At 43.5% G+C, this 26,955-nt stretch overlaps 1 protein-coding gene across 1 annotated transcript in view; it reads right to left on the bottom strand.

The window, feature by feature from the left end:
* Positions 1–2,590: 2,590 nt before the first annotated feature.
* The window catches only part of LOC125485495 (deoxynucleoside triphosphate triphosphohydrolase SAMHD1-like), a 95,812-nt gene continuing 71,447 nt past the window's right edge, over positions 2,591–26,955 (bottom strand). Inside the window, exons 10-13 of the mRNA XM_048608527.1 lie at positions 15,107–15,178; positions 8,499–8,603; positions 8,062–8,190; positions 2,591–2,782 (exon numbers count right to left, since the gene is read on the bottom strand). Of these exons, the coding sequence (XP_048464484.1) occupies positions 2,591–2,782; positions 8,062–8,190; positions 8,499–8,603; positions 15,107–15,178 (498 nt within the window). The remainder of the gene's footprint in view (positions 2,783–8,061; positions 8,191–8,498; positions 8,604–15,106; positions 15,179–26,955) is intronic.

Below are 26,955 nucleotides of genomic sequence, written 5' to 3'. Positions count from 1 at the left end.
AACCCTTCCTGCTCCTCTGATGCTGCTTGGCCTGCTGTGTTCATCCAGCTCTACACCTTGTTATCTTAGATTCTCCAGCATCGGCAGTTCCTACTATCTCCCAAATACGACTTTAGTCTGGACAATATCAAGACTTGACACAATAACCTTGTGTCACAAATCCCCGGTTATCTCCAGTACAGTGACCAGGAATCAATGGACCAGGGAATTTCCAATAATCTCCTCAACAATATTCACATGTCAGACACCATCAAAACAGCTCCGTTAGGAAACTGACTGCAATGAGCCTTGTCATAACTATGTCAGAAGAGACACTATAACTATTTCAACAGTTTCTCCAAGGTTTCAGTAACCAAAATTCAGTTTGTATTATAATACATTAACTGTATGCTGAATAGAACATATGAAGCAATTAACAGATCTATAGCAACAGGCTTACTCCCTCACTGAGCAATCAAATATATAGCTATGCATCCATTCAAATTTAGGTTCCTATGTATGAGAGGTTACTTTTCATTTAAATGAGAAAATAGTCAGAGCTGTTTCCAGGTGTGAAAGCCCTAAAGACCTAAGGTGACTAAGTGATCCCACATGAATATGACTCCATTGCTGGAATAGAACAAGATGTAACAAGTCTCCCAGTTTTCACAGGGAATTCCCATTTTCTCTATTTGAAAAGCTTCATCTTTGGCCCGTGGTCACTGACATGGTGATGGAACTGGAGGTCATTTTTTGGGATCAAATTGTCACTTTCACTGTCACTGTCATTCTATTTAGAGCAAGAAGCAGGATTAACACGGTTCTGTAAATAGGTAAGAAAATGAAGTTATCAGCAATTGCTTTTTGAGAAGGGAGAATAATTACCATCATGTTTAAACTTTACATCATAAATTAACTGTCTCTATAAATCTACAATTTTATCAATGACACAGCTTGAGTGCAAAATCAAGATCAACATCGCCTTGTTGAATGAAACATTAAATCAAAGGCAGTCTGCCCTTTCATGTGGATGTAAAAGATGCCCAGCATTATTCTGAAGAAGAGCAGAGGGGTTCACTATAATTTGTTGTCTCGGGTAATCCACTCAAAATGGATCATCAGTCATTGTCATATTGCTTTTTATCACTTGATTTGATTTGATTTATTGTCACCTGTACTTGAGCACAGAAAGTTTTGTTTTGCGTGCAGGACAGACAGATCATAATATAAAAGGACATACAGATCATAGGGTGATTTAACAGAGCGAGGCATACAGAGTTACAGCTGCACAAGAGATGTACGAAAGCAAGATTGACATTAGATTTGAAATTTGAGAAGTCCATTCACCAGTCTAACAACAGCAAGGAAAAAGCTGTTCTTGAATCTGTTGGTACGTGTGTTTTATATTTCCCGCCTGAAGGAAGAGGTTGGAAGAGATTATACTTGGGGTGGGAGGGGTCTTTGATGATGTTGGCTGCTTTTCTATGGCAGCAAGAGTATAGATGGAATAAGTAGATGGGGGGTTGGCTTGTGTGATCGTCTGGGCTGTGTTCACAACTCTCTTTAGTTTTTGATGGTCCCGGGCAGAGCAGTTGCTGTGATGCACCCAGATAGAATGCTTTCTATGGTGCACCTGTAAAAGCTGGTGAGGGTCCTTGTGGACATGTTGAATTTCCTAAGACTCCTGAGGAAGAAGAGGCGTTGTTGTGCCATCATGACTGTTGCATCTGCATGGGTGGTCCAGGACAGAGCATCTGCATGGGTGGTCCAGGACAGAGCATCTGCATGGGTGGTCCAGGACAGATTGTTGGCTATTGGTACTCCAGAAACTTGACACTTTTGACCCCTCTCCACCTCAGCTCCATTGATGTAAATAGGGGCACGTCCTCCTCCTTTCTTCCTGTAGTTGATGATCAGCATTTTAGTTTTGCTGGCATAGAGGAAGAAATTGTTATCTTGCACCACAACACCAAGCACTCTATCTCCTTTCTGTATTCTGTCTCCTCATTGTTTGATATCGGGCCTACAACAGTGGTATTGTCAGCGAACTTATAGAGGTGTTTGGATGAAATTTAGCCATGGGTACAGGGAGTACAGTAGGGAGCTCAGTACACATCCTTGTGGGGCGCCAGTGTTGAGGATTATCATGGAGGAGGTGCTGTTGTCTATCTTCACCGATTGCAGTCTGTGGGTCAGGAAGCTGAGGATCCAGTTGCAGAGCGTGAAGCCGAGAGCTAGGTCTCGGAGTTTGGAGATTAGTTTGGTTGGGATTATAGTGTTGAAGGTGGAGCTGCAGTCAATGAGTAAAAGCCTGAGGTAGGTATCTTTATTATCCAGAAGTTCCAGGGAACAGTGAAGGGCTAGGGAAATGGCATCTGCCATGGACCTGTTTCACCAGTAGGCAAAGTGCAAGTGAGCAAGGCATTCTGGGAGGCTAGAGTTGGTGTGGGCCATGACCAGCCTTGCGAAGCATTTCATGATTATGAAGGTCAGAGCCACTGGCTGGTAGTCATTGAGGCACGTTGCATGTGTTTCCTTTGCTACCAGGATGATGGTGGTCCTCTTGAAGCAGCTGGGGACTTCAGGTTGCAGCAAGGAAAGGTTAAAGATGTCAGCAAATACCCCCACCAAGCTGGTCCGCCCAGGATCTGAGTGCACAGCCGGGGACTCCATCTGGGCTAGTTGATTTCCTGTGGTTCACTCGCAAGAAGGTCGATCCGATGCCTGTCACGGTGACTGTGGGAACGTGTGCATCTGGAGCTCTGAGGGCAGGTGACGTCATTCCACTGGCATTCTGCTCCAACTGAGGGCACAAATCATTCAGCACAACAGACGGGGATGTGTTTTTGTTTGCTATTCTGTTCTGCTTCATTTAATATCCCATTATGCCGTGTAGGCCTTGCCGCAGGCCGCAGGTGTCCATATGGTTGGTTTGGGCCTCTAACTTGGTCCGGTATTGCCTCTTGGCATCTCTGATAGCCCTGTGGAGGTTGTATCTGGGGCTTTGTGGGGCTTGCTGTACGCTAATTGTTTGCTGCACTTCCTACAACAGTGCCATGATATTGTCACTCTGCTTCTCTTTCCATGTGGCTGAGTAATTTCAACATTTTCTGTTTGTATTTCAGTGTTGGCCTCTGTCATACTTTGGTCTTTGCATTATTGACTCCTATCGCAGACGATATGAAGGTGGGTTGAGTTGTGGACAGTGTGGAGGGCTATTCTAGCTGACAAAGGGACATTGATAGGATGCAGAGCTGGGCTGAGAAGTGGCAGATGGAGTTTAACCCTGAAAAGTATGAGGTGATTCATTTTGGAAGGACAAACTTGAAAGCAGAATACAGGGTTAACGGAAAGATTCTTGGCAGTGTGGAGGAGCAGAGAGATCTTGGGGTTCATGTCCACAGTTCCCTGAAAGCTGCCACCCAGGTGGATAGAGTTGTTAAGAAGGCAGATGGTGTGTTAGCTTTCATTAATAGAGAGATTGAGTTCAAGAGCCGTGAAGTTATGCTCCAGCTATACAAAAGCCTGGTTCGGCCACATCTGGAGTATCGTGTCCAGTTCTGGTCACCTCATTACAGGAAAGATGTGGAAGCGTTGGAAAAGATGCAGAGGAGATTTACCAGGGTGTTGCCTGGAATGGAGGGAAGGTCTTACGAGGAAAGGTTGAGAGAGCTAGGGCTTTTCTCTTTAGAACGACGAAGGATGAGAGGTGACTTGATAGAGGTGTACAAAATGATCAGAGGTATAGACAGAGTGGACAGCCAGAGACTTTTTCCTGGGGTGGAGATAGCTATTATGGGGGGGGCATAGTTTTAAAGTGAGTGGAGGTAGATATAGGGGAGATGTCAGAGGTAGGTTCTTTACTCAGAGTGTGGTCGGGGCGTGGAATGTATTGCCGGAGAGGGTAGTGGAGTTGGCCTCATTAGGGGCATTTAAGCGGCCATTAGATAGGCATATGGATGATAGTATAAGGTAGGGGTGGAGGTTAGATAGACCTTAGGATTAGGGTAAAAGTTCGGCACAACATCGTGGGCCGAAGGGCCTGTACTGTGCTGTACGGTTCTATGTTCTATGTTCTATGACTTAGTTTTTGCCACACACGCATGAGCATGGCTGTGACCTAGAAGGTCCAAAAACGCTACCTGCCATGTACTGCTGTTCCACATCTGTCAAAAATTCCTCCCTGAGATACATCCAATTCCGTTTCAAATGATAATGGATGACTTGATGAATTCAGTGACAGTTAGGGAACATTGTCTCTCGAGGCTACATCCACCAGATCCAAGCCTTTCCAGCGTTATTGTTGTCATAACTTCATCAATCTTGTCCTCTGCTCTGAAGTTTCCTGGCTAAACCCAAGTGCCTCATTTCTCAGACACCTCAAACCCAATTCGGATCAAACTTTTGCTCCCCCCATCTCAAAAGTGACTTATGTTCCAAAACTGACAGTGCCCCTAGACAAAATGTTCCGATACAGCTACAACACTGGTATCTATCAGACAATGTGGAAGGTTGCCCAGGCATGTCCTGTCCACTAAAAAAAAGGACAAATCCAATTCAGCCAACTACTGTCCCCTAGTTTACTTCTGACCATCAGCAAGGTGATAGAAGTGCTACAAAACAGCATTTTCTCAGCAACAACCAACTTCCTGATACTCGTTGTTGGTCACTGGCTCATGACCATGGTCCAAATATGGACAAAAGAGGCGAGAGTGACTGCCCTTGACCTTCAGGTCACATTTGACCAAGTGTGGCATCAAGGAGCTTTTGCAAAATTAATGTGTCCGAATCATGGGGAAATCTCCACTAGCTACACTGACAGGTTAAATACTGGAAATTCTACAGCAAGTAACTCATCTCCTGACTCCTTAAAGTCTGCCTACCATCAATAGGCCATACCAGGAATGTGATGGAGTACTCACCCACTTGCTTGGCTGAATGCAGTTCCAACAACACTCAAGAAATATTGACAACACCCTGGATAAAGCAGCCCAATTGGTTGCCACCCCATCCATCATCTGAAATATTCACCTCACCACCACCAATGAACAGTTGGCCGCAATATATGCCACATACAAGTTGTATCTTCCAAAGCTGTAATGGCTTACCAAGGAAGTGAAAGATAGTATTAGATCGAAGGAAGAGGTTTATAATGTTTCAAATATAACAGTTAAGCGGAGGATCAGGACTGAATTAGAAACAAAGAAAATAGAAGCAAAAATTGATAAAAGTGAAAAGATTGGAGCCTTTACAGATATGTAAAAAGAGGGGGACAGCTAAAGTAAACACTGGTTCCATTTGAGACTGAGATAGGAAAAATTATCATGGGGATGAAGAAATGGCAGAGACATTCAACCATTGTTCCTATCTGTCTCCACACTAGTAATTCAAGTTATGTACCAGAAACAGAGGATAATCAATAGATTAATGTGCGTGAAGGACTGAAGGCAAGTAACGTCGGCAGAGAGTGAAAAATAATGAAGGAACTTAGGGGACTAAAATTTGACCAATCATAAGGACCTGAAGGCTTACACCCTAGGGTTCTAAAAGAGATGGCTGCAGAAATGAGCACTGCACTGGTTATTATTACTGAAAATTCCCCAGATCAGTGCTTACCACACCTTTTCCCACTGTAACCTGGTCCCTCCGTGGGAGAGCGGTGGGGCAGAGAGAGAGAGAGACCTATGAGAGATGCTGTGGATTGGCCTCTGAGCACAGGTACCATTTAATACTCAAGATGAGGATTCATGTCATTGGGAGTGCTGTATTAACATTGACAAAGGATTGATCAAAGAGGAGGGAAACAGAGAGTGAACATATTTGGGGATGTTTATGTGACTGTGCTAAAAGGATTAATGAAGTGGCTTCAGCTATTTGCAATCTACATCCATAACTGAGGCAAAGAGATAGAGATGCAATGTATCTCAGATGGCTGATGATACAAAGCTCCCTGGGAGAGCAAGCTGTGAGGAGAACACAAAGGAACTGCAAAGAAATTTAGAGAAGTAGTAGGCAACGTGGTGGCGTATGGAGTATAATGTAGGGGAAATGAGCAGTTATTTACTTTTACTTTATGCATAGAGAAGGAGAATATTCTCCAGATGTGTGACGTCACCACATTGGGTGCAGCGTAATGTAATTTCCAACATTATCACTTTCAAAACGATTAGGTTATACAAGTTAATGTAATTTGAGTGTTATTACTGAGTCCCAGGAAAAAGCCCTGGGGACATGGTTTCAAATCTCACGAAGGCAGCCTGCGGGATTTGAATTAATTAATAAATCTGGATTATAAATCTGGTCACAGCAATGGTGAAAATGACAATTATCATCAGTTGTAAAAATCCATCTGGTTCACAAATTGTTGCACATTAGAAGCTCACTGTATTTCAAGTCCAAACTTTTTAGTGAGAGCTACACTTCACTGCAGTCCTGAATCTCACACCTCACTGATTCCTAGTTCACAAAATTTATGCAACCAATTTACATGCAATTAACTCTTAATATGTCCACTGCAGGTAGAGGCCATTCAGTCAATTGAGTCTGCACTGATCCTCTGAAAAGCATCCCAACCCCCAACCTGTCCCTGCATTTACCGTAGATAACCCACATAGCCTGCACTACCCTGGATACTACGGAGAAATTTAGCATGGCCAATCCACCCTAACCTGTCCCTTGGACTGTGGGAGGAAACCGGAGCACCCGGAGGAAACTCACGCAGACACAGGGAGAACGTGCAAGCTCTATACAGACAATTGCACAAGGCTGGAATCTGCAGTGAGGCGACAGTGCTAACCACTGAGCCACCGTGAAGCCCCATTTATCCATTATCTATTCCCTCATTCTATTAGGCCTCAGGTATTCCTTCAGAACATCTTAGATGATGACTCTAAAGTCCTTACCCAGTCTGGAGTACATGTGACTCCAGATCCATACCAGGTGGTTGAGTCTTAACTGCCCTCTGAAATGGTCCAGTGAGACACTCAGTCAAAGGACAACTATGGCACAAATGTTGACCAAGTTGGTGACAACTACATCCCATGAAAAAATAAAGAAAAAGCCTTGGGCATACTAAAAATTAGTGTGAAGGTAAGCAATTAGGAATTGAAGTGGTATGTTGGCCTTTATTGCAAGGAGATTGGAGTATAAAAATAAAGAAATCTTTCTATAATTGTACAGGACTTTCAGTGACAGCACAGCTGGATTATTATGCAGAGCACTGGCCTCTATATTTAAGGAAGGATATACTTGTGATGGAGGCAATACAGTGAAAGTTCACTGGATTGATCCTTGGAATGAGGGTTTGTCCTATAGTGAGAAATGGTGTACAGGGGGCTTACAGCCTCTGGAGTTTAGAAGAATGAGATGGGATATCATTGAAACATACAATGTTCTGAAGAGACTCGGCAGTGTAGACACAGAGATAGTTTCTCCCTTGCTGGGGAATCTAGAAAGCAGGAGCATAGTCTCAGGATAAGGGGGTGATTATTTGACTGAAATGAGAAGAAATTTATTCACTCAAAAGGTTCAAAAACTTTTGAATTCCCCAACTCAGAAAGTTATGGATGTGCCATCAGTGAACAAGTTTACAGTTGGGATAGAGAGATTATCAGTCTCTCTGAAAATCAAGGGATACTGTGAGTGGGATGCAAAGTGAAGTTGGAGCCCAAGATCAGTTATGGTGGAACAGGCCTGAGGGGCTGAATGGTCTACTGCTTCTTTCTGATGTGCTTAAGGGATGTTTAAGATGTGCTGGATTAATGCGTGCTGTCATTAAGTGAACCTCTCTCATTTTTTGCTGGCTTGGTTTTTCATCATATCGAACAGATAGTGGCCTCAGCCTGAGTCACACACTCGAGCGACCACGGTGGGATTTGAACCCATGATCCCTGACCTCACAGCAGAGCCACAGATTGTAGCAGAATCATTCCATTGTATGGAGCAAATAGAAAATAAATTAATGAGCAGCCAATCACTTGCAGCCTCACAATTATAAAAACTCAACAGTAACAAGCCAGAGCTGAATACAAGCACAGAGAGAAGACACAACACAACAATCTGATGGCTTCCCCATTTTCCTACCCTCAGCTCTTGATGCCAGACTTCAAATTGGACTTTGGCTTTTTTCATTGCATCTTCATCCATCGCCACGTTCTTGCAGTACACTTGGACCAGCTTCTCTGCAAATCTCGATGGCAATAGATGAGACACCTGGAGAGGCACGTGAGACGGAAAGTTCATATCCACATAGACCAGCATAAAACTGACAAGGATGGACCTTCTGGTATAATACAATGAGCTCCAATGTGCCGCAGTGAATGAAGGCTCTGTTAAGCTGCCAGTTTATGGAGCTACCCAACACCTCATGAGGCAGAGGTAGCCTTCTGCCCAGTGCCTTCCCACCACAGCACTGGCAGTGGGTCCCCTCCAGTCTGTATTTACTGTGTGACTGGAAAGAGTTCACTTTTTAAAACCCCATTACAACCAAGGTCTATTGCTGTTTCAGATGTGAAATTTACCTGATCTTTAGGGATTTTGATTGTGTCATTAGGGTTCTCCTTTGTGTAGAATAAAGTGTTCGTAAAGGGATCTTTTCCCTTCTTCCCATAGTCCATCGGAACAACCTAAATCCACAGAAACAGATGCTGAAATCTTTCAAACATTTAAATCTGGAAAAATTCATTGCAAATGGACTGCTTGATATTTCTGAAGTGGGGACCCAAGGCTAGCTGGGACCTTTGGCAAAGATTTCACCATTGAGTAGCCGTTACTGTAATAGTAACACAGTGTGGAGCTGGAGGAACACAGCAGGCCAGGCAGCATCAGAGGAGCAGGAAAGTTAACGCTTTGGGTCGGGGCCTTTCTTCAGAAATGTTCAAACATTTCTGAAGAAGGGTCCCGGCCCGGAACGGCAGCTTTCCTGCTCCTCTGACGCTGCCCGGCCTGCTGTGTTCCTCCAGCTCCCCACTGTGTTATCTCAGACTCCAGCATCAGCAGTTTCCTGCTATCTCTCACTGCAATGGTAATGTCTTTGATCAAATTGTCATGAACACCAATCTGTACAAGAGCACCATGTTTCATCAAATGTCCCCTCAAAACTTCTGTAAAGGGTGGAGTGTGGGGAAGGAGGAGGTGAACATTCAAAGCAGAAATCCTGATAAGTACTTCAGCTTGGCGAAATGCTCATGCGATCAGGTTGTCACGGGGAGAGAAACTCAAACCCACTGAGATGGGTGGTACTTTTAACACCTTTCACAGTATCTCCCAGGGAAAAGATAGTTGCTGATTCAGACAGAAACAAAGAAACAAAAGAAGTGAGAAAGCAATAAAAAGGCCTGTTTTGTGGTGATGACAAAGCTGGATGCTTCCAAGTATTTAGTTTCTGCTGAAAAGAACAAGTCTTGAAGATTTCAAGAATGGGAAGTCACTAAATTGTGTCTTTCTCCTGAAAACTGTATTGGTATGTCTCGAGACCTTTAAAATGACATTTGAACTCTTGGTTAATAACTTTTTAAATGTAACAATTTGCTAGTATGTAAGAATTAAAGCAAGCATGCAAACTTAACATAAATACATATTTTAAGCGTGAATTATGAGCAGCAAACTCCTTGCTCTTTTATTCCAACCAAGAATTCCGTTATACTTTCCACGATCTTGGGGATCTCTTAAAGTTCCTTTAATTCTTCTGGGAGCAAACCAATGTATGCCACAGTTCTGAGGAATTCACTTTGATTCACCTCAGTGTTTGCAGTTTGAGCTGTTTTGGAGTCCTTCCATGATCTTCCAACTAGGTGATCTTCCAACAGTTTTTAAGCACCTTAAGATGGACATCCTGGTCTGGCACAGACCTTTCTCCTCTTTTGCTCAGTGCCTCCAAAATCGGAATGTACCCTTGGTTTCGACGGCTCTTTTGCTTCTGGTCCTTGGCTTCTATTAAATTCTCTCTTTTTCAAAGCTGCTTCTAGAATCCATCTGCAATTGGTAGCAGCTTTCTCTGTATGTTTTTAAGCTGTTCCATATGAAAACAATGTGTATTCCATGAAAAATTAACACAGACTAACTCAAAAACATATTGCCCACCTGCAACCTTTCTCCATGGCAACATGGTATACCTGGTATATCCCAAATAGAAATTTCAACAAATAAACTTCAAACCCCAAACCTGTCCTATGAACCAGATACTTTAAGATGTTGTATTGTTTGCCAGTTGCTTTCCAACACATTGTTTTGGAAAACTGAACAACTAATTTAAACTCCTCATGAAGACAACTATAGATATTTTATCTCCACCAAGAGAATCAGAAAGGAGTTATCCTTTGCTTAGTGTTTTTCCAATCCCAACTGTTATGAGGTTGGGTAGAGTAATTGTGAAGTGGAAGGCAGGAAGCTAAAATGTGTGGTTCCTTTGTGTGTACTTAGAAATTTAAAAAAATGTATGTCTGTGAGCAGCAGCTGAAGTTGCCAGTACAGAGAGCCTCAAAAAGTGAAGCAAGTGTATCAAAGAAGCTTTATAGATGGCAGGCAAAACAGCAGTCTTGTTTTGATATTGCGATAACGAGGTTGAATGTGGCCAATTAATTTAAAGAAAGCACCTAGATACAGAAAGGGATTGGTTGGTAGTCTAAAGGGGAATTGTCAGTTTGTTAGTAATTTTGTTAATTTGTTCATTGTTGGGTTAAATAAATAAATTGTTTTTTGTTACTTGTAAAGTGGAGATCAGGAATTTTCTTTCTTTTAAACACTCTTAATAGATTACGAGGGGAAAGCGCTTCTCTGGGTGTTTACGGGGTAATTATTAGAGTGGATCCCCTACTCCTGTCATAACAGATTGGAGCTTGTGTTTTAGTTTAATTATCTGAGGGGTTCGGCTATTTCCCTTCATAACATAATTCTGACCTTTTGTAGAAAATAAGGGCCACTCCAGGAATGAAAATTACTTACAGTTCTCTTTACCAGCTCCTCAAAAAGGGTTTTCATTTGTCTTACATTTAATAATTCAATCTCCAAACTAGATATCTTTCCAAAATCATATGAATCATAACATTAAACATTTTTGCATAAACTTCTGGGAAAATCTAGATGAAGTGGAACAATTATCAAAAAAAGCTAGACATTTTGACCTGCATGGTGAACTGCTGCTAGAAATCTCTGAGTAACTATAACTGTCACTTTAATGCTACATACCTCTCAGAAGTTTGTTGCACTGTATAGTTATTTCAAAAGACATTAGTTCTGATAGTTCATGCAAACTAACATTTGGAACTAACTCACTTTCTATTGTAACTTTTATTGAGTTTAGTGTATTAGCTGCTCATTAACTGTTTGATTTATGTTGATTTTATCTTGTTTGTAGCAGAAAACTTATTAAATGTGAAGTTGTGTGTTTTGGTTCTTTCTAGTTGTTGAGACTCTTTTAAAAGTATTGACAGGGATCATAACTGGGACTCTACAGGATTGAACCCTAGGCTGGAAAATATATTCATAAGAAAGAGACCTTGGAGTGCAAGTTCATAGTTCCTTGAAAGTGGAGTTGCAGGATATATCTGATAGTGAAGAAGACATTTGGTACGCTTGCCTTTATTGGTCAGTGCATTGAGTATAGGAGTTGGGAGGTCATGTTGCGACATTGGTTAGACCACTTTTGGAATACTGTATGCAATTCTGGTCTACCTGCCATAGGAAGGATGTTGTGAAATTTGAAAGGGTTCAGAAAAGATTTACAAGGATGTTGCCAAGGTTGGATGGTTTGTGCTCTAGGGAGAGGCTGATTATTCTGGGCCAGTTTTCCCTGGAGCGTCAGAGGCTGAGGGGTGACTTTATAGTGCTTTATAAAATCATGAGGGGGATGGATAGGGTGAATAGCCATGGTCTTTTCCCCAGGGTGGGGGGAGTCCAAAACTAGAGGGCATAGGCTTAAGGTGAGAGGAGAAAGATTTAAAAGGACCTCAGGGGCAACTTTATCACGCAGGGGATGGTGCGTGTATGGAATGAGCTGCCAGAGGAAGTGGTCGAGTCTGGTACAATAACAACATTTAAAAGACATCTGGATGGGTGTATGAATAGAGTGATATGGGCTAAATGCTGGTAAATGGGACTAGATTAATGTAGGATATCTGGTCGGCATGGACGAGTTGGACCGAAGGGTCTGTTTCTGTGCTGTACATCTCTATTACTCTACAAAGAATGAAAAAGATAGATTTCACATTTAATTTATCTTGTTCAGTGAAAAGACATTATTTTTAATTCTCGGGCATTTTGTGGAAAGAGAAGTCTGGGCTGCTGGTACTTGCAGGAAATAATTTGCGGCAGCAGCATTTGGAATGACCTAAAATTAGAATGTTCAAAAACCAGAAATTATAACAGGATTGGCATTTAAATCTTGACAGGGAAAACGAGGATCCTTGTAGCACTCAAGTTATCAGCTACACTTCAAATAGAAATGAAAAACTAGTTTGAGAAAAAGAAAGTGGTGTAGAAAGAGCTTGCAATGGAATACCAAAGACAGAGAGAAAGAGAAGAAAAGTAGAAGAAATGTCCAAAATAGGAAAAGAAAATGAAAATGAAAAAGAAGAGCGATAAAGTCATCCAATTTTCTTAGGCCCTGCAGATCTATGACTCAAAACTCTGCTACCCCTGTGTTTTGAGAAGGAGAATTTCAAAGACTCATCACCCTCTATAAATCATGTTTCCTTATCTACGTCTTAAACGGGCAACTCCTTATTTTTAACAGTAAACCCTTGATTCAAACTCCAAGAGGAAACACCCTTTCCACATGCATCCTGTCAAAACCCCTCTGAAATTTATGTTTCAATTAAGTAGCCTCCTAGGCTTCTAAACTCCACTGGGGACAAGCCAATCCAATCTTTCCTCATATGACAACTCACTCATTCTCTGAACTGATTCCAATTCATTTATATCCTTCCTTAAACAAGGATTTGATTTGATTTGTATTATTATTGCCACATGGACCGTGACACATTGAAAAGTATTGTTTTGCACACTATATAGGCAGATCATATCATACAATGTGCATCAGGGTAATAGAAGAAAGTGCAGAACATGGAATACAATGTTACAGCTACAGAGAAGGTGCAGAGAGAGATCAACATTAGAATTTGAGAGGTCCGTTCTGATAACAGCAGGGAAGAAGCTGTTCTTGAATCTGTCTGTACGTGTATTAAAACTTTTGTATCTTCTGCCTGTAGGAGAGGGTGAAAGACAGTATAAATGGAATGGGAGGGGTCTTGATTATGTTGGCTGCCTTCTTGAGGCAGCAGGAAGTATAGATGGAGTCAATGGATGAAAGGCTGCTTTGCGTAATAGACTGGGCTGTGTTTATGACTCTGTGTAATTTCTTGTGGTCTTGGGCAGAGCCATATATATACCAGGCTGTGATGCATCCAGATAGGATGCTTTCTACAGTGCATCTACATTGGCAAGAATCTTTATGGACATGCTGAATTTCCATAACCTTCTGAGGAAGTGGAGCTGTTATTGTGTTTTATTTTGACTGTAGTGTTGACGTGGGTGGACCAGGACAGATTGTTGGTGATGGTTACTCTTAGCAACTTGACACTCTCTCAGCATCATTGATGCAGACAATGGTGTGTTCTCCACGTCGTTTCCTGAAGTCCGTGACCAGCCCGAACGTGTTAGGCAGTTGCCATGGTTTCCCAATTGGTAAGCTAGTCACCCTCCTCACCCACCTTGAGGGGCAGATGATCAGGGAGGTGGCATGTCAAGGCCATTAAGTAGCCATTAATTGACTGTTTAAGGGCCTGAACTGCTGGCAATTTGAGAAATTTACCCATAGACCTCGTTGCCTGGCATTTAATTGCAAAGGTGGTGAGAAATAGCTCAGGATAATCAGGGGGATGGTTCGGATGATACTGAAGAAATGAGTCAGGTTACCTGGAGATTATGGATGTTTAATATCTAAGGGTGAAAACTCCCATACTCATCTGACAAAACAAATAAACTAGTATTTTGAACAATGCTGGAACAGGTCAGTCATTGATACAACACTGAAACTTGGGGAATAAAAACCAAAAGAACTGCGGATGCTGTAAATCAGGAACAAAAACAAAGTTGCTGGAGAAGCTCAGCATCTGTGAAGGAGAAAACAGAGTTAACGTCTCAGGTCCGGTGACCCTTCCTCAGACCTTTGCTCAGAACTCCGAAGTTCTGAGTAAGGGTCACCGGACCCGAAACGTTAACTCTGTTTTCTCCTTCACAGATGCTGCCAGACCTGCTGAGCTTCTCCAGCAACAGAAACTTAGGACTTAGGAGCAGGTGTAGGCCTTAAGATCATGGTTGATTTGGTTGTGGTCTCAACCCCACTTTCTTGTCTGCATTCTGTAACCCTTGACCCTCATGTCTCTCAGAAATCTTACTCTAGCTTGAATAAATTCAATGACCCAGCTTCCACTGACTTCTGGGGAAGAGAATTCTACACTCTAATAACCCTCTGAAATTCTCGACAGCTGTCTTAAAAGGCGATCGCTTCTTTTTAAACTATGCCCCCTAAATCTAGCCTCCCCTACAAGAGGCAACATCCTCCCAGCATTCACTCTATTGAACCCCCTCAGGAGCTTAAATGCTTCAAGAAAATCACCCTTCACTTTTCTAAAATCATTCATCCCAGAAACAAGTTTTGTGAACTTTTTCTGAACTGGTTGTAAAGCAATTATATTTTTAGTTTTCAATTAAAGAGACGAAAACCATAAGCAGAAGGGGTCCCCCGGAAGCCCTGTTTAGACACTTATTTATTTTTACCTTCCATTCTGCTTGTAATTACCAATAACATTCCATTTGCCTTACTAAACATTTGCTGTATCTGCATATATGAATTGTTAAATCATGTACCAGGATACTCAGGTTTCTCTGTCACCAACCTCTGCAAACTCTCTCCATCTAATCAGTAAATTGCTTTAGTACTCTTCCTGCCCAAGTTGACATTTTCCCACATTGTACTCCATCTGCCAAACACCTTTAGTCTTGTAAATTCAGTTGTACAGAAGTTACTCCCAGTGCTTCAGTTGGGGCCTGGACTAAGATCAGTTGATGCCAGGGTTTCTACGCCTGATGTATAACTGGGGCACAATTCCCGCATACATTCAGGACTTACATTTACTATGAAATCGTTTGCATTCAACCTGGTAGCTTTAACCAATTTCTGACGCAGGTTTTCTCTTTCGTCCTGAAAGAAAAAGAAGATTATGACAGGGTTGTCTTGAAAATAGTTTTGTTGAAAAGTAAATTTATTTCACTATGAAACAATGAAAGCAAAAAAAAACCTGGGTCAAGTGACTTTTAAGTCAAGGTGCATTTAAAGAGTGACTTCAAGATGAAAAGAGAGAGAGAGACAGACAAGGGTGGTGATGTTCAGGGAGAAAATTCCAGAGCTTATGTATGGCCTTAGCCACTGAAGGGAACAGCACCAATTGAGCAGTAAAGGAAATCTGAGATGCAGAAGAGATGGGAATTGGAGGAATTGTAGCCTTGGAGGAGGTTATAGAAATAGAAAGCAGACAGGACATGAAGTGCTCTGGGTGTTATACTTGAGAAGCTACTGCATTGGGAGTCAATCAGCACTGGGAGAGAAGGATTAATGGGCGCAATTAGGATTGAGCTAATTGGAAAAAGAAATAAGAATTTGTTATTTGTGGCAGACTGTTATGAAGAGCAAAATGAAGTACAAAGCGACAGACATTGCAAAGTAAAAGAATCAGACGTGAAATCCACAAACTCAAATCCCAAAATCCACAAACCCGACTGCCCTGGCCGACGCATTGTCTCTGCCTGCTCCTGCCCCACTGAACTTATCTCCACTTACCTTGACTCTGTTTTCTCCCCCCTGGTCCAGGGACTCCCCACCTATGTCCGGGACACCACCCACGCCCTCCACCTCCTCCAAGACTTCCAATTCCCTGGGCCCCAACACCCGATCTCCACTGTGGACATCCAATCCCTGTACACTGGCATTCCCTACACAGATGGCCTAAAAGCCCTCTGCTTCTTCCTCCTCCTCAAGCCCAACCAATCCCCCTCCACTGACACCCTCATCCGCTTAACTGAACTCGTCCTTACCCTTACCAACTTCTCCTTTAACTCCTCCCACTTCCTACAGACTGAGGGGGTGGCCATGGGTACCCGCATGGGCTAAGCTATGCCTGCCTCTTTGTAGGATACATGGAACAATCCCTCTTCCTCCGCTACATCAATGACCGTATTGGCGCTGCCTCATGCTCCCATGAGGAGCTTGAACAGTTCATCAACTTTACTAACACCTTCCACCCCAACCTCAAATTCACCTGGACCATCTCTGATACCTCCCTCTCCTTCCTGGACCCCTCTGTCTCCATCTCTGGTGACCACCTTGAAACTGATATCTATTTCAAACCCACCGACTCCCACAGCTACCTAGACTACACCTCCTCTCACCAACTTCCTGCAAGAATGCGTTCCCCTACTCCCAATTCCTCCATCACGTCTGCTCCCAAGATGGGGCAATTCACCCCCGAACATCCTAGATGTCCTCTTACATCAAGAACCGCAACTTTCCGCCTTCAGTGATCGAAAATGCACGTGACCGCATCTCTTGCATTTCCCGCACCTCTGCCCTCACATCCCCTCCCTGCAACAAAATCAAAGACAGAAGCCCCCTATTCCTCACATATCACCCCAGCAAACTCCGTATTCAACATATCATTCTCCACCACTTCCGCCACCTGCAATCTGACCCCACAACCAACGATATATTCCCTCCCCACCCCATCTGCCTTCCATAGGGACTGCTCTCTCCACGACTCCCTCGTCCGATCCACGCTCCCCACTAGCCCCACAACCCCCGGCACCTTTCCCTGCAACTGCAGGAGTTGCTACACCTGCCCCTACACCAACCCCTCCCCTCCATCCAAGGTACCAAACAAACCTTCCACATCAGACAGGGGATCACCTGCACATCCATCAACGTGGTCTACTGCATCCACTGTTCCCAATGTGGCCTCCTCTATGTCGGAGAGACCAAGTGGAGGCTCGGAGACCATTTTGTAGAGCACCTGCACTCTGTTCACGACAAACAACTCCCCCTCCCACTCCCTGGGTGACATGTCCATCCTGGGCCTCCTCCAGTGTCACAATGACGCCACCTGGAAACTGGAGGAGCAGCACCTCATATTCCACCTTGGGAGTCTACAGCCCAATGGTCTCCATGTGGACTTTACTAGCTTCAAATTCTCCCCACCCCCAGCCTCATCCCATGACCAACCCTCCCTCTCATCCCCGCCTCCTTGACCTGACACAACCTGTCCATCTTCTCTCCCAGCTGTCCGCTCCTCCCACCTCACTGACCAATCCCCACGACTGCCTACCTGCACTCACCTATCACCATCCCATCCACCTTCCCCAGCCCCACCCCTCCTCTCTTTATTTATGTCTGAGCTCCCTTCCCCCTCCCCCATTTCTGAAGAATGGTCCCGACCCAAAACGTCAACTTTCCTGCTCCTCTGATGCTGCCTGGCCTGCTGTGTTCCTCCAGCTCCACACTGTGTTATCTCTGCCTCCAGCATCGGCAGTTCTTACTATCCCAGACAGGAAAACAGTTGGCAATTTAAGAGTTAATTGTAACTACATTTAACAAGGTTAAGTAGAGCAGTGTTGAAGAAATCAGACCGGAAGGTGAGGGAGGGGTACGTGTAGTTTTCGACAGCATTGAGAACGAGGTCTGAAAATTGGCAACTACTGCTCCAAATGTGAAAGCAAGTGGCTGTGGTTTGCAGTAGCAGAGTTTCTTCCATTTTTGTTTCTTTTATATTATTTGAATATATTTCCGCTTAGCTCGCAACGAGGACAATGCATCTAATTCTGGAATTGAGATGGTGCAGACAAGAATGGGTACAGGGATGGGGGGTTCTAGTTAGAGTTAGGTTGGAAAGGTTGGGGCTGTTTTTCTTGGGCAAAAGGGTTTGAGGCAAAATTTGACAGCAGCGTATATAAGAAATAGGAGCGAGAGTAGGCCATTCAGCCTGTCAAGGGTGCTATGCCATTAAATAAGAAAATGCCTACTCTGATTGTGGCTTTTCCTTCACCTCCCTGTCTGTCCCATAGTCATTAACTCCATTGTAAATCAAGAATATTTCAAAATTATCCTTGAACATACTCACTCAATAACTTGACTTTCAGTGCTAAAAGAGAAAGAGAATTCGAAGCACTAATGAGCATTAGTAGGAAAATACTGTTCTCGTTGCCACCTTTAATGGGAAACCACATATTTGTAAACTGTGTCTTTGAATTCTAGATTTACCCACGAGGAGAAACAGACTATAGGATGAACAGTTAGGGTCAATAACAAGGGGGTATAATGTTTAGGTGAAAGGCAAGAGATTTAGAGGGTATTTGAGGAAAAGCTGTTTCACACAGAGGGTGGTGGGGGTCTGAAAAACACTGCCTGGGAGCGTAGTTGAGGCCAAAACCCTCACAATCTTTAAAATGAACTTGGATGAGCACTTTAAACATCATAACATCCGAGGCTATGGGCCTGGTGCTGGAAAGTGGGACGAGTGTAGATTTACACAGTGTGGAGCTGGAGGAGTGCAACAGGCGAGGCAGCATCCGAGGAGCAGGAAAGTTGATGTTTCAGGTCGGAGCCCTTCTTTAGAAATGGGGGAGGGGGAAGGGAACTCCGAAATGAATAGAGAGAGGAGGGGTGGGGCTGGGGAAAGTAGGTGGGATGGTGATAGGTGAGTGCAGGTAGGTAGGGATAGGGATTGGTCCCCACCAATCCCCCTTATCCTCATGTATCAACCCACTAACCTCCGTATTCAATGTTTCACTCTCCGCCACATTTATTCCTATCACCTATCATGCTGGACTATTTATTTTGTTACTTCTGAGTCCGTCCGTCTGTCCATCCAAATTCTGTACCCTTGCCACCCTTGGTACTTCGACCCATTAGAATTCAACAAGAGGAAATGATAAATCATCAGCTGAAGCAGCAGAATATGCAGTAATCTGCAGGAGATTTTGATGCCCATGTTTGGCATGATGTCGTAAGATTTCATAGGGTTTACAGTCAATGTTTAGGACTCCCAGGTGATTCACTTCTGACTACACCATTGTGCTGTTATCTCTAAGTAAAATCTGAAAGAACTGCGGATGCTGTGAATCAGGAACAAAAACAGAAGTTGCTGGAAAAGCTCAGCAGGTCTGGCAGCATCTGTAAAGAGAAATCAGAGAAGGTTCTGAGGAAGGGTCACCTGACCCAAAATGTTAACTCTGATTTCTCTTCACAGAAGCTGCCAGACCTGCTGAGCTTTTCCAGCAACTTCTGTTTTTGTGCTGTTATCTCCGCTGGCTCTGAACTGCATGTGGTGCTGGATATTTCTTGGGATAGTAATGGAGACTGAACATGGGCAGAGAGGTATGGTTTGGTGAGTATGACTGTCAGGCCATTGCAGAGCTCACCTGTAGGGAAACTCTCAAAATTGTGGCACAAACCCCTGCAAGTTTCGTGTGTTATTGTTATTTCTTAATCGTGCTAATCCAAAAGGCAAAGGAGACAGAAAGCAGGAAACTACATGACAGTTTACTCAACATCTGTCATAAGGAAAGTGTTCGATAGCAAGGCAATTTGAAAAGTTCAAAGTAATCAGGCACAGTCAATATGGTTTTGTGAAAGGAAAATCATGATTAACCAATCTATTTGGGTTCTTTGAGGAGGTAACATGCTGTAGATAAAGGGGAACTGGTGGATATTAGGCTTCCAGAAGGCATTTGATAAGGTGCCACATTTAAAGATTACTATAGAAAATAAAGGCTTATAATGTAGGGGTTAGCATATAAGCATGCATAGAAGTTTGGCTGGCTAATAGGATGCAGACAGTAGGAATAATTGAATCTTCTTGTGGTTGGCAAGATGCTATGAGTGGAATTGGAGAATCGTTGACTCAGTTGGTTATACAGCTGGTTTGTGATGCAAAGTAGGGTTCAACAATGTGGGTTCAATTCCTGTAACAGCTGAGATTATCATGAAGTACTGTCCTTCTCAACCTTTCCCCTCACCTGAGGCATGGCAATCCTTGGGTTAAACCACTCTCATTAGAGAGCAGCCTCTGGTCTGGTAAGACTATGGCAACTTTACCTTTATGAGTGGAATGCCACTTGAATCTTATATATCTCAATCATGTTCACCCTTGGTCTTCTCTTCTCCAAGGAAAACAACTCCAAACTACCCGATCTCCCTTCACAACTAAAACCCCCCAGCCCAGGAAACTCTCTAGTGCAATTCCTTATCCCTTGAATGGGGTGAGCAGTGTTGTGTTACAACGGAAGGTCAGGGAGGCCAGGCTTGTGTCTGCTGGAGTTTAGAAAAATAAGAGGTGACTTGATTGAAACATATATGATCCTGAAGGATCTTGACAGGATGGATGTGGAAAGAATATATTCCCATAGGAGAATCTAGAACTAGTGGTTACTGATTAGAGGGTTGTGAGTCATTGGATATTTTCTAATGAATCAGTTCAGAGATGTCTTCCTGAGAAGGTAGTGGATGAGGAGTCTGTGGAGATTTTAAGGCTTAGGTAGATTGATTTGTATTAAGCAAGGGTTAAAAGTTATTAGAAGTAGGCAAGAATGCAGATTTGTGGTTACAATAAGATTAGCAACGATTTTATTGAATGACTGAGCAGTCTAAATGTCCTGGTCTACATTGATATGTTCATACATAACAGTACACAAACACTCTCTCCTTTCAGTTTTTGTTTCTCTCTCCCTCTCTCCCAATTTACATTTCTTTTTCTCACTCTTCCAGTTTAGGTTTCTTCTCCCTTAGCTTGTGTTTTTTTGTCTTTCCTTTCCCAGTTTGTATAGTAGTCTTGCTCCTCCTTCTTGTTTGTTTGTCTCTGTCTTTCCCTGAAAATATTGCTCGCCCATTTCTCCCAAGTCTGTAATTCGCTTTCTCAACCTCTCCCAGTTTGAGGGGCTCTCTCAGTTAGTTCCTTCAGTTTGCTTTGTTCTCTCCCTTTCCCAGTTGCTGTCTACAGGCTCAAGAGTTTTCAGAATGAAGCAATAAGTCCAAACCATGGTGGGACCTACTGGGTTCAGATCAGGCACGAGTTGTGAACCACATTCTCCAAGGTACTGTGTGTAAACTATGCACATAATGAGCGCTCCACCGAGTCACCATCTACAGTGCTCAAGAGAACATTTTTTTACTGTTCATCCATGGGATGAGGGCATCACTAGTAGGCCAGTATTTGTTGCCCATCCCTGTGGGTCTGGAGTCACATGTAGGCCAGTTCAGGTAAGGATGGCAGTTTCTTTTCCTAAAGGACATTAGTGAATGAAATGAATTTTTCTTGACAATCAGAAATGGATTCATGGTCATCATTAGACTCTGAATTCCAGATTTAAAAAAAAAAATTGAATTCAAATTCCATCATCTGCAATGGCAGGATTTGAAGCCAGGTTCCCAGAACATTACTTGGGTTTACTGGATTAATAGTCCAGTGATAATACCACTAGGCCATTGTCTCCCCTTTATTCTACAAAGCAGGAGAATGTGGAACCCTGGAATAAAGGGGTCAGGCTGGGTGGAGATCATAAAGCCAGAACATACAGGGGCAGAATTTGTAGTGATTATAATGAGGTCAGTCAGGTGGACAACATAGAATATCCTGTTTGGGGATGTTAATTTGGTCCAATCAGGGGGCCCTGGCTGACAGATATAACAGGAGATTCAGAGGTTCTATTCACTCTGTGTGCTGGCTCTGAGGAAGCTGGATCAGTATCAAGAGTTTGCCATGCTTAAATAAAGGGTGACTTGATGATGGGATACTGGCCTCTGTGGGGTTACTTCAGTGGAGACGAGAGAAAAGCTTGCTCCTGAAGAGATTTGCTACAATCGTCTTTGACTTGGGCTAAATATTTCTGGCATCACGCTGTTATTTGGGAAGCTTGGCTTGTCTGATCCTGCTGTCAAAGACTGGGCCCAGTATGTGGAAAGAGTGTGCGCTTTTTTTTCCTGGGTAAATTATATTGGGGCGGATGAAAAGCAATGAGTCATTCTCCTGACAGCTTGTGGACCTGCAGCGTTTATGGTCACTCGGAGCCTAACTTTCCCTGAGGCACCAGATATGAAAGCCTTTCAAGAGTTGATAGATTTAGTTAAGGAATGTTACACCCCCAAGCCCTCTCTAATTCTGAGATGCTATTGGTTTTACTTGGCAACTTGAGAAACAGGGGAACCATATTGGGATTTTTGACGTAGTTAAGCTAACTGGCAGAGGCATGTCTTTGGTTTAATCCTTAATGAGGTGCTGAGAAACTATTTGGTATGGGGGATTAATAATGTAACCATGCAAAAGTGCCTACTAGCTGAATGGACTTCAAACCGCTACTACAACTGGTTCTATCATTATAAAATGTGGCAAGTGGAGTATGAGTTGCAGGGTATTCTGATGGAAGTGAACATCCTCACCAACCCCACTGAGCTTGGGGAACACCATCTGAGTGCCATATTAAGGCAAGTATATAGCCTCACTCAGGCCATATCCTGAACAGGGAGACTGTAGGTCAGCTGCTTAGCAAAACCTCAAAACAAAGCCTTGACCAAATGGTTAAAAGTTTCTTCAGGATCTGGGCCATCAAACCATTGTAGTTGCTGCCAGTACACGGTCTCGAGATAGCAAATGAATCCCACTAGATCTAAAAGGGGAAGAGCTCCTAGGCCAGTGTCCAGGAGAGTGCACATCCTGGGAGGTCCACCTATATTGGGTTTGGAACAGTTGAATTGCTTAGCAACATCCAAATCAGAACCAATTAAAATAAACATCTGGTTAAACGTCACCGGGTTCTAATGGAGGTCGATACCAGTGTGGCTGTTTTGGTGATCGCAGAATCATTCTTTAACAAAATTCGTTCTGGATTCCAACCCTCAAGTGTGCGCAAGAACTCGGCTAGACTGAGAGCCAATACCGGGGAACCCCTACAGATTAAGGGTATAACTTTGGTTCCTGTGTCTTATGAGAATCAGCTGGTTCAGCTACCACTGATTATAGTAAAAGTCTCAGGCCCAAGCTTGATGGGGTGAAATTGGTTCAGGAAGATTCATTTAGATTGGATCACTATTTTTTGATTAGAAAATGGCTGCCTGAGCGAATTCCTAATTTAAGTACCTGGAAGTTTTCCAGGGACTATCAAAGGAGCCAAGGCTACCTTGCCTGTTGACCAGGAAACAATTCCATGATTCTGCAAGGCCCACCCCAGTACCTTACGCCCACCTTACGGGCAAAAGTAGAGGCAGAAATCAGGAGGTTGGAAAGTGAAGGAATCATCAGACCAGCCCAGTTTGTGGAATGGGCAGTGTCAGTTGTACTGATGGTGAAGCCTGACAGATTGCTTTGCCTTTGTGGGGATTTTAAACTAATAGTAAACAGCATTTCACAGCATTTACCCAATCCCTTGCATCGAGCATTTATACGCAAAGCTGGAAGGATTAGGGGGAAGGTGCTGTACTTCACAAACCTGGACCTGAGCCATGTGTACTTGCAATTGCGGTCAATTGAGGATTCCCAGAAGAATGCTACAATTAGTACCCATATTTGAGACCACCACTCGGGGTATTGTCAGCCTGTGCCATTTTTCAGCGGACAATGGAGAACATTTTACGTGGTCTACCCCATGTCACAATTTATCTAGATGATGTGCAATAAGGAGCACTTGGACACAGTCCTTAAATGTTTCTCCAAAGTGGGCGTATGCCTTAGAAGGGGAACAATGTATGTTCCAGACACTTTACTTGGGCTATGTAGTCAACAAGACTGGGTTACACCTGTTGGAAAATAAAGTGAGGGCGATCACAGGTGCCTTTGATTCCCACATCCGTACTGGAGCTTAGGTCTACCCTTGGGCTGGTGAATTACTATGGTAAGTTCATACATAACCTGGCTTCCAACCTGGCACTTTGCGTCAACTCTTAAAAAAGAGTAAGTCTTAGAAATGGTCACGTAGCCAAGCCATTGCTTTCAAGGAAATGAAGAAACAGCTATCATCTTCTAAGTGTTGTCACACTATGATCCCAAGTGAGATCTGGTATTGCCTTCCTGTATGGTATCAGGGCATAAAGTAGTATTAGCTCATAGGTGGCCTAATGGAGAGAAACGCCCAATGGTGTATGCATCCAGAACTTTGGCTAATGCAGAGCGTAAATATGCCCAGATAGAGAAGGAATGTTTGGTGGTCATATTTGGAGTCAAAGTTCCACCCATACCTTTTTTACAGACGTAAATTTGTAATAATAAATCCCTGCTAGGTCTACTTGAAGAGGACAAGGCAGTGCTGCCCATAGCTTCAGGCCATATTCAGCAGTGGGTTCTAGTACTAATTGCATATAATTACAAGTCAGAATACCGTCTGGGAAGCCAAGTAGCAAATGTGGATGCATTGAACCACATCCCGCTGGCAGATATACCATCAGTAGTACCGCCACTGGAAAAGTCCATAATGATTTTAAATTTTTCAGACACACTTCCAGTCACAGCCAACAATACCAGACTTTAGGCACAGAAAGATCTGGTCCTGGCTAAACTGAAACAGCTGGTGGGGATGGGGAATGTCAAAGGGCTATCACATCCAGAACTGAGACCTTTCTGGACCTGGAGAGACCAGATCACAGCATGTGATTATGATGGGGAGCAAGCATGATTGTCCTGAGCAAAGGTTGCTGCTAGATACTGGCTGAACTCCTCCAGAAGTTTCCAAAATGAAGATGTTGGCTAGAAGTTACATCTGATGGCAAGAAATGGATGCAGATATAGCCGCAGTGCCCAGAGTGCCAACAAGGACAAAAAATTACTGCCTGCAGCTCTCCACATTCATGGGAATGGCCCTGGACTCGGTTACATATTGACTATGCAGGTCCTTTCGTGGGCTCAATGTTCTTAATCATTGTGGATGCCAATCAAAGTGGCTAGATGTGCATAGAGTGCATTTGTCAAATATGGGGACAACGATAGAAAAACTGTGCACACCTTTTACAATATACGGACTCCCAGAAATGTTGGTCACAGATAACAGCCCATTGTTTACCAGCAGGAAATTTAAGTATTTCTTGAAGTTAAATAGTATTCATCATATAAGGACAGCTCCTTACTATCCATCATCCAATATCCATAGCTATCCATAGCTCCAGTAGAGTTGCTAATGGTGGGGAAGACTCTGTACCGAGTTAAATCTGACCTTCCCAGACCTGGGGGGAGGGTGAAATGCCATCAGGAACGCCAATGCCAGACTCCGCTACATGAGAGAGGCAGAGTTTACTTCAAGGGACAAAGTTTGGTATAGAAGCCAAGGAAATGGCCCTGCATGGGTAAGAGGCATGATCGATGTGAAGTTAGGTCCAGTGATGTAAAAAGTTTGGATTGGTGCAACAGTCCTGAACAAGCACATGAACCATAAGAAAGCTATAAACTTGTAAACGGGGTGGGACCAAAACATGCCCAACTCCTTGGAGCAGTCAGAAAGGTTGTTGGAACCATGGGTTCTCCCCCTCCGTCAAATGTTGATCCCTCGGAATCGGAGATGGACATGGTGGATGTCACTGCATCGAGACATCTGCACCGCCTGAAGAAAAGAATAAATTTCTTTTGAGACACTCCAGGCGCAAGAGGTGAGCTATTGTGCTTCCATGCTGCCTGGATCAGAGGCAGAGTTGGAGAAACCTGACCCAGTGCTAAAACTCCCAGGAGGAGCTACAAAAAGCACCAGCCTATGTCCTCAGAATCCGAGGGAGAGATGAAGTGACTGTAATGAGGTTAGCCAAATGAGTTCCAGATTGGAGCTAATTAACAACCCCAATCAGGGAGCCCTGGCTGACAGATAAGAATGGAGCGTCAGACATCCTGTTCACTGAGAGTTGGCTCTGAGGGAGCTGGATTAGTGTCAGGTGCTCTCCATGTGTAAATAAAGGGTGACTTGGTGATGGGATACTGGCCTCTGTGAAGTTATTTCAGAATTAGGTGATTTTTGACCCATTGAGAATGCTCTGCCATTTTATCATGGCTGATAGGTTTCTCAACCTCATTCTCATGCCTGCTCCCTATAACCCTTGACGTCCTTACTAATCAAGAACCTATCCATCACTGTCTTAAATACATACAGCCTTCTGTGGCAATGAGCTCCACAGACTAACCACACTCTGACTGAAGAAATTCCTCCTCATCTCAGTTCTAAAGGCTCATTCCCTTCACTCTGAGGCTGTTCCTCTGGGTCCTAGTCTCTTCTCCTAGGAGAAACAGCATTTCCATTTCCATTCTAGCCAGGCCTCTCCGTACAAGTAAGTTTCAGTCTGATTCCCCGCCAGCCCTTCATCCCTGGGATCATTCTTGTAAACTTCCTCCGGATCCCCCCTAATGCCAGCACATCCTTCATTAGATACAGGGCCCATAATTGAGTACGATATTCCAAATGCATTCTGACCAGAGCCTTATACAGCCTCGGCACTACATCTCTGCTCTTGTATTATAGCCCTCTTGAAATGATTGCTAACATTGTATTTGCTTTCCTAACTGCCAAATCAAACTGCATCTTAACATTAAGAAAATCCTGAAGTAGTACTCCCAAGTCCATTTGCACTTCAGATTTTGGAAGCCTTTCCGATTTAGAAAATAGTATACGCCTCTATTCTTACTACCTCACTTTCCCACATTGTATTTCATCTGCCACTTCTTTGCCCACTTTCATCATCTGTCCAAGTACTTCTGCAGCCTCCATGCTTCCTCAACACCACTTGTCCCTCCACTTATCTTTGTGTCAGCTGCAAACTTAGCAACAATGCCCTTAGTTCTTTCATCCAGATCATTAACCTATAATGAGAATAGTTGTGGTCCCAATAGCACCCTGTAGTAATCCACTAGTCGCCAACTGCCATTTTGAAAAAGACCCCTTTATCCCTACTGTCTGTCTTCTGCCAGTCAGACA

This window comes from Rhincodon typus, chromosome 19, assembly GCF_021869965.1.
Source record: "Rhincodon typus isolate 14 chromosome 19, sRhiTyp1.1, whole genome shotgun sequence".
Lineage (NCBI taxonomy): Eukaryota > Metazoa > Chordata > Chondrichthyes > Orectolobiformes > Rhincodontidae > Rhincodon > Rhincodon typus.
The sequence above is the reverse complement of the archived record's forward strand: the minus strand, read 5'-3'. Positions and strand labels throughout refer to the sequence as shown.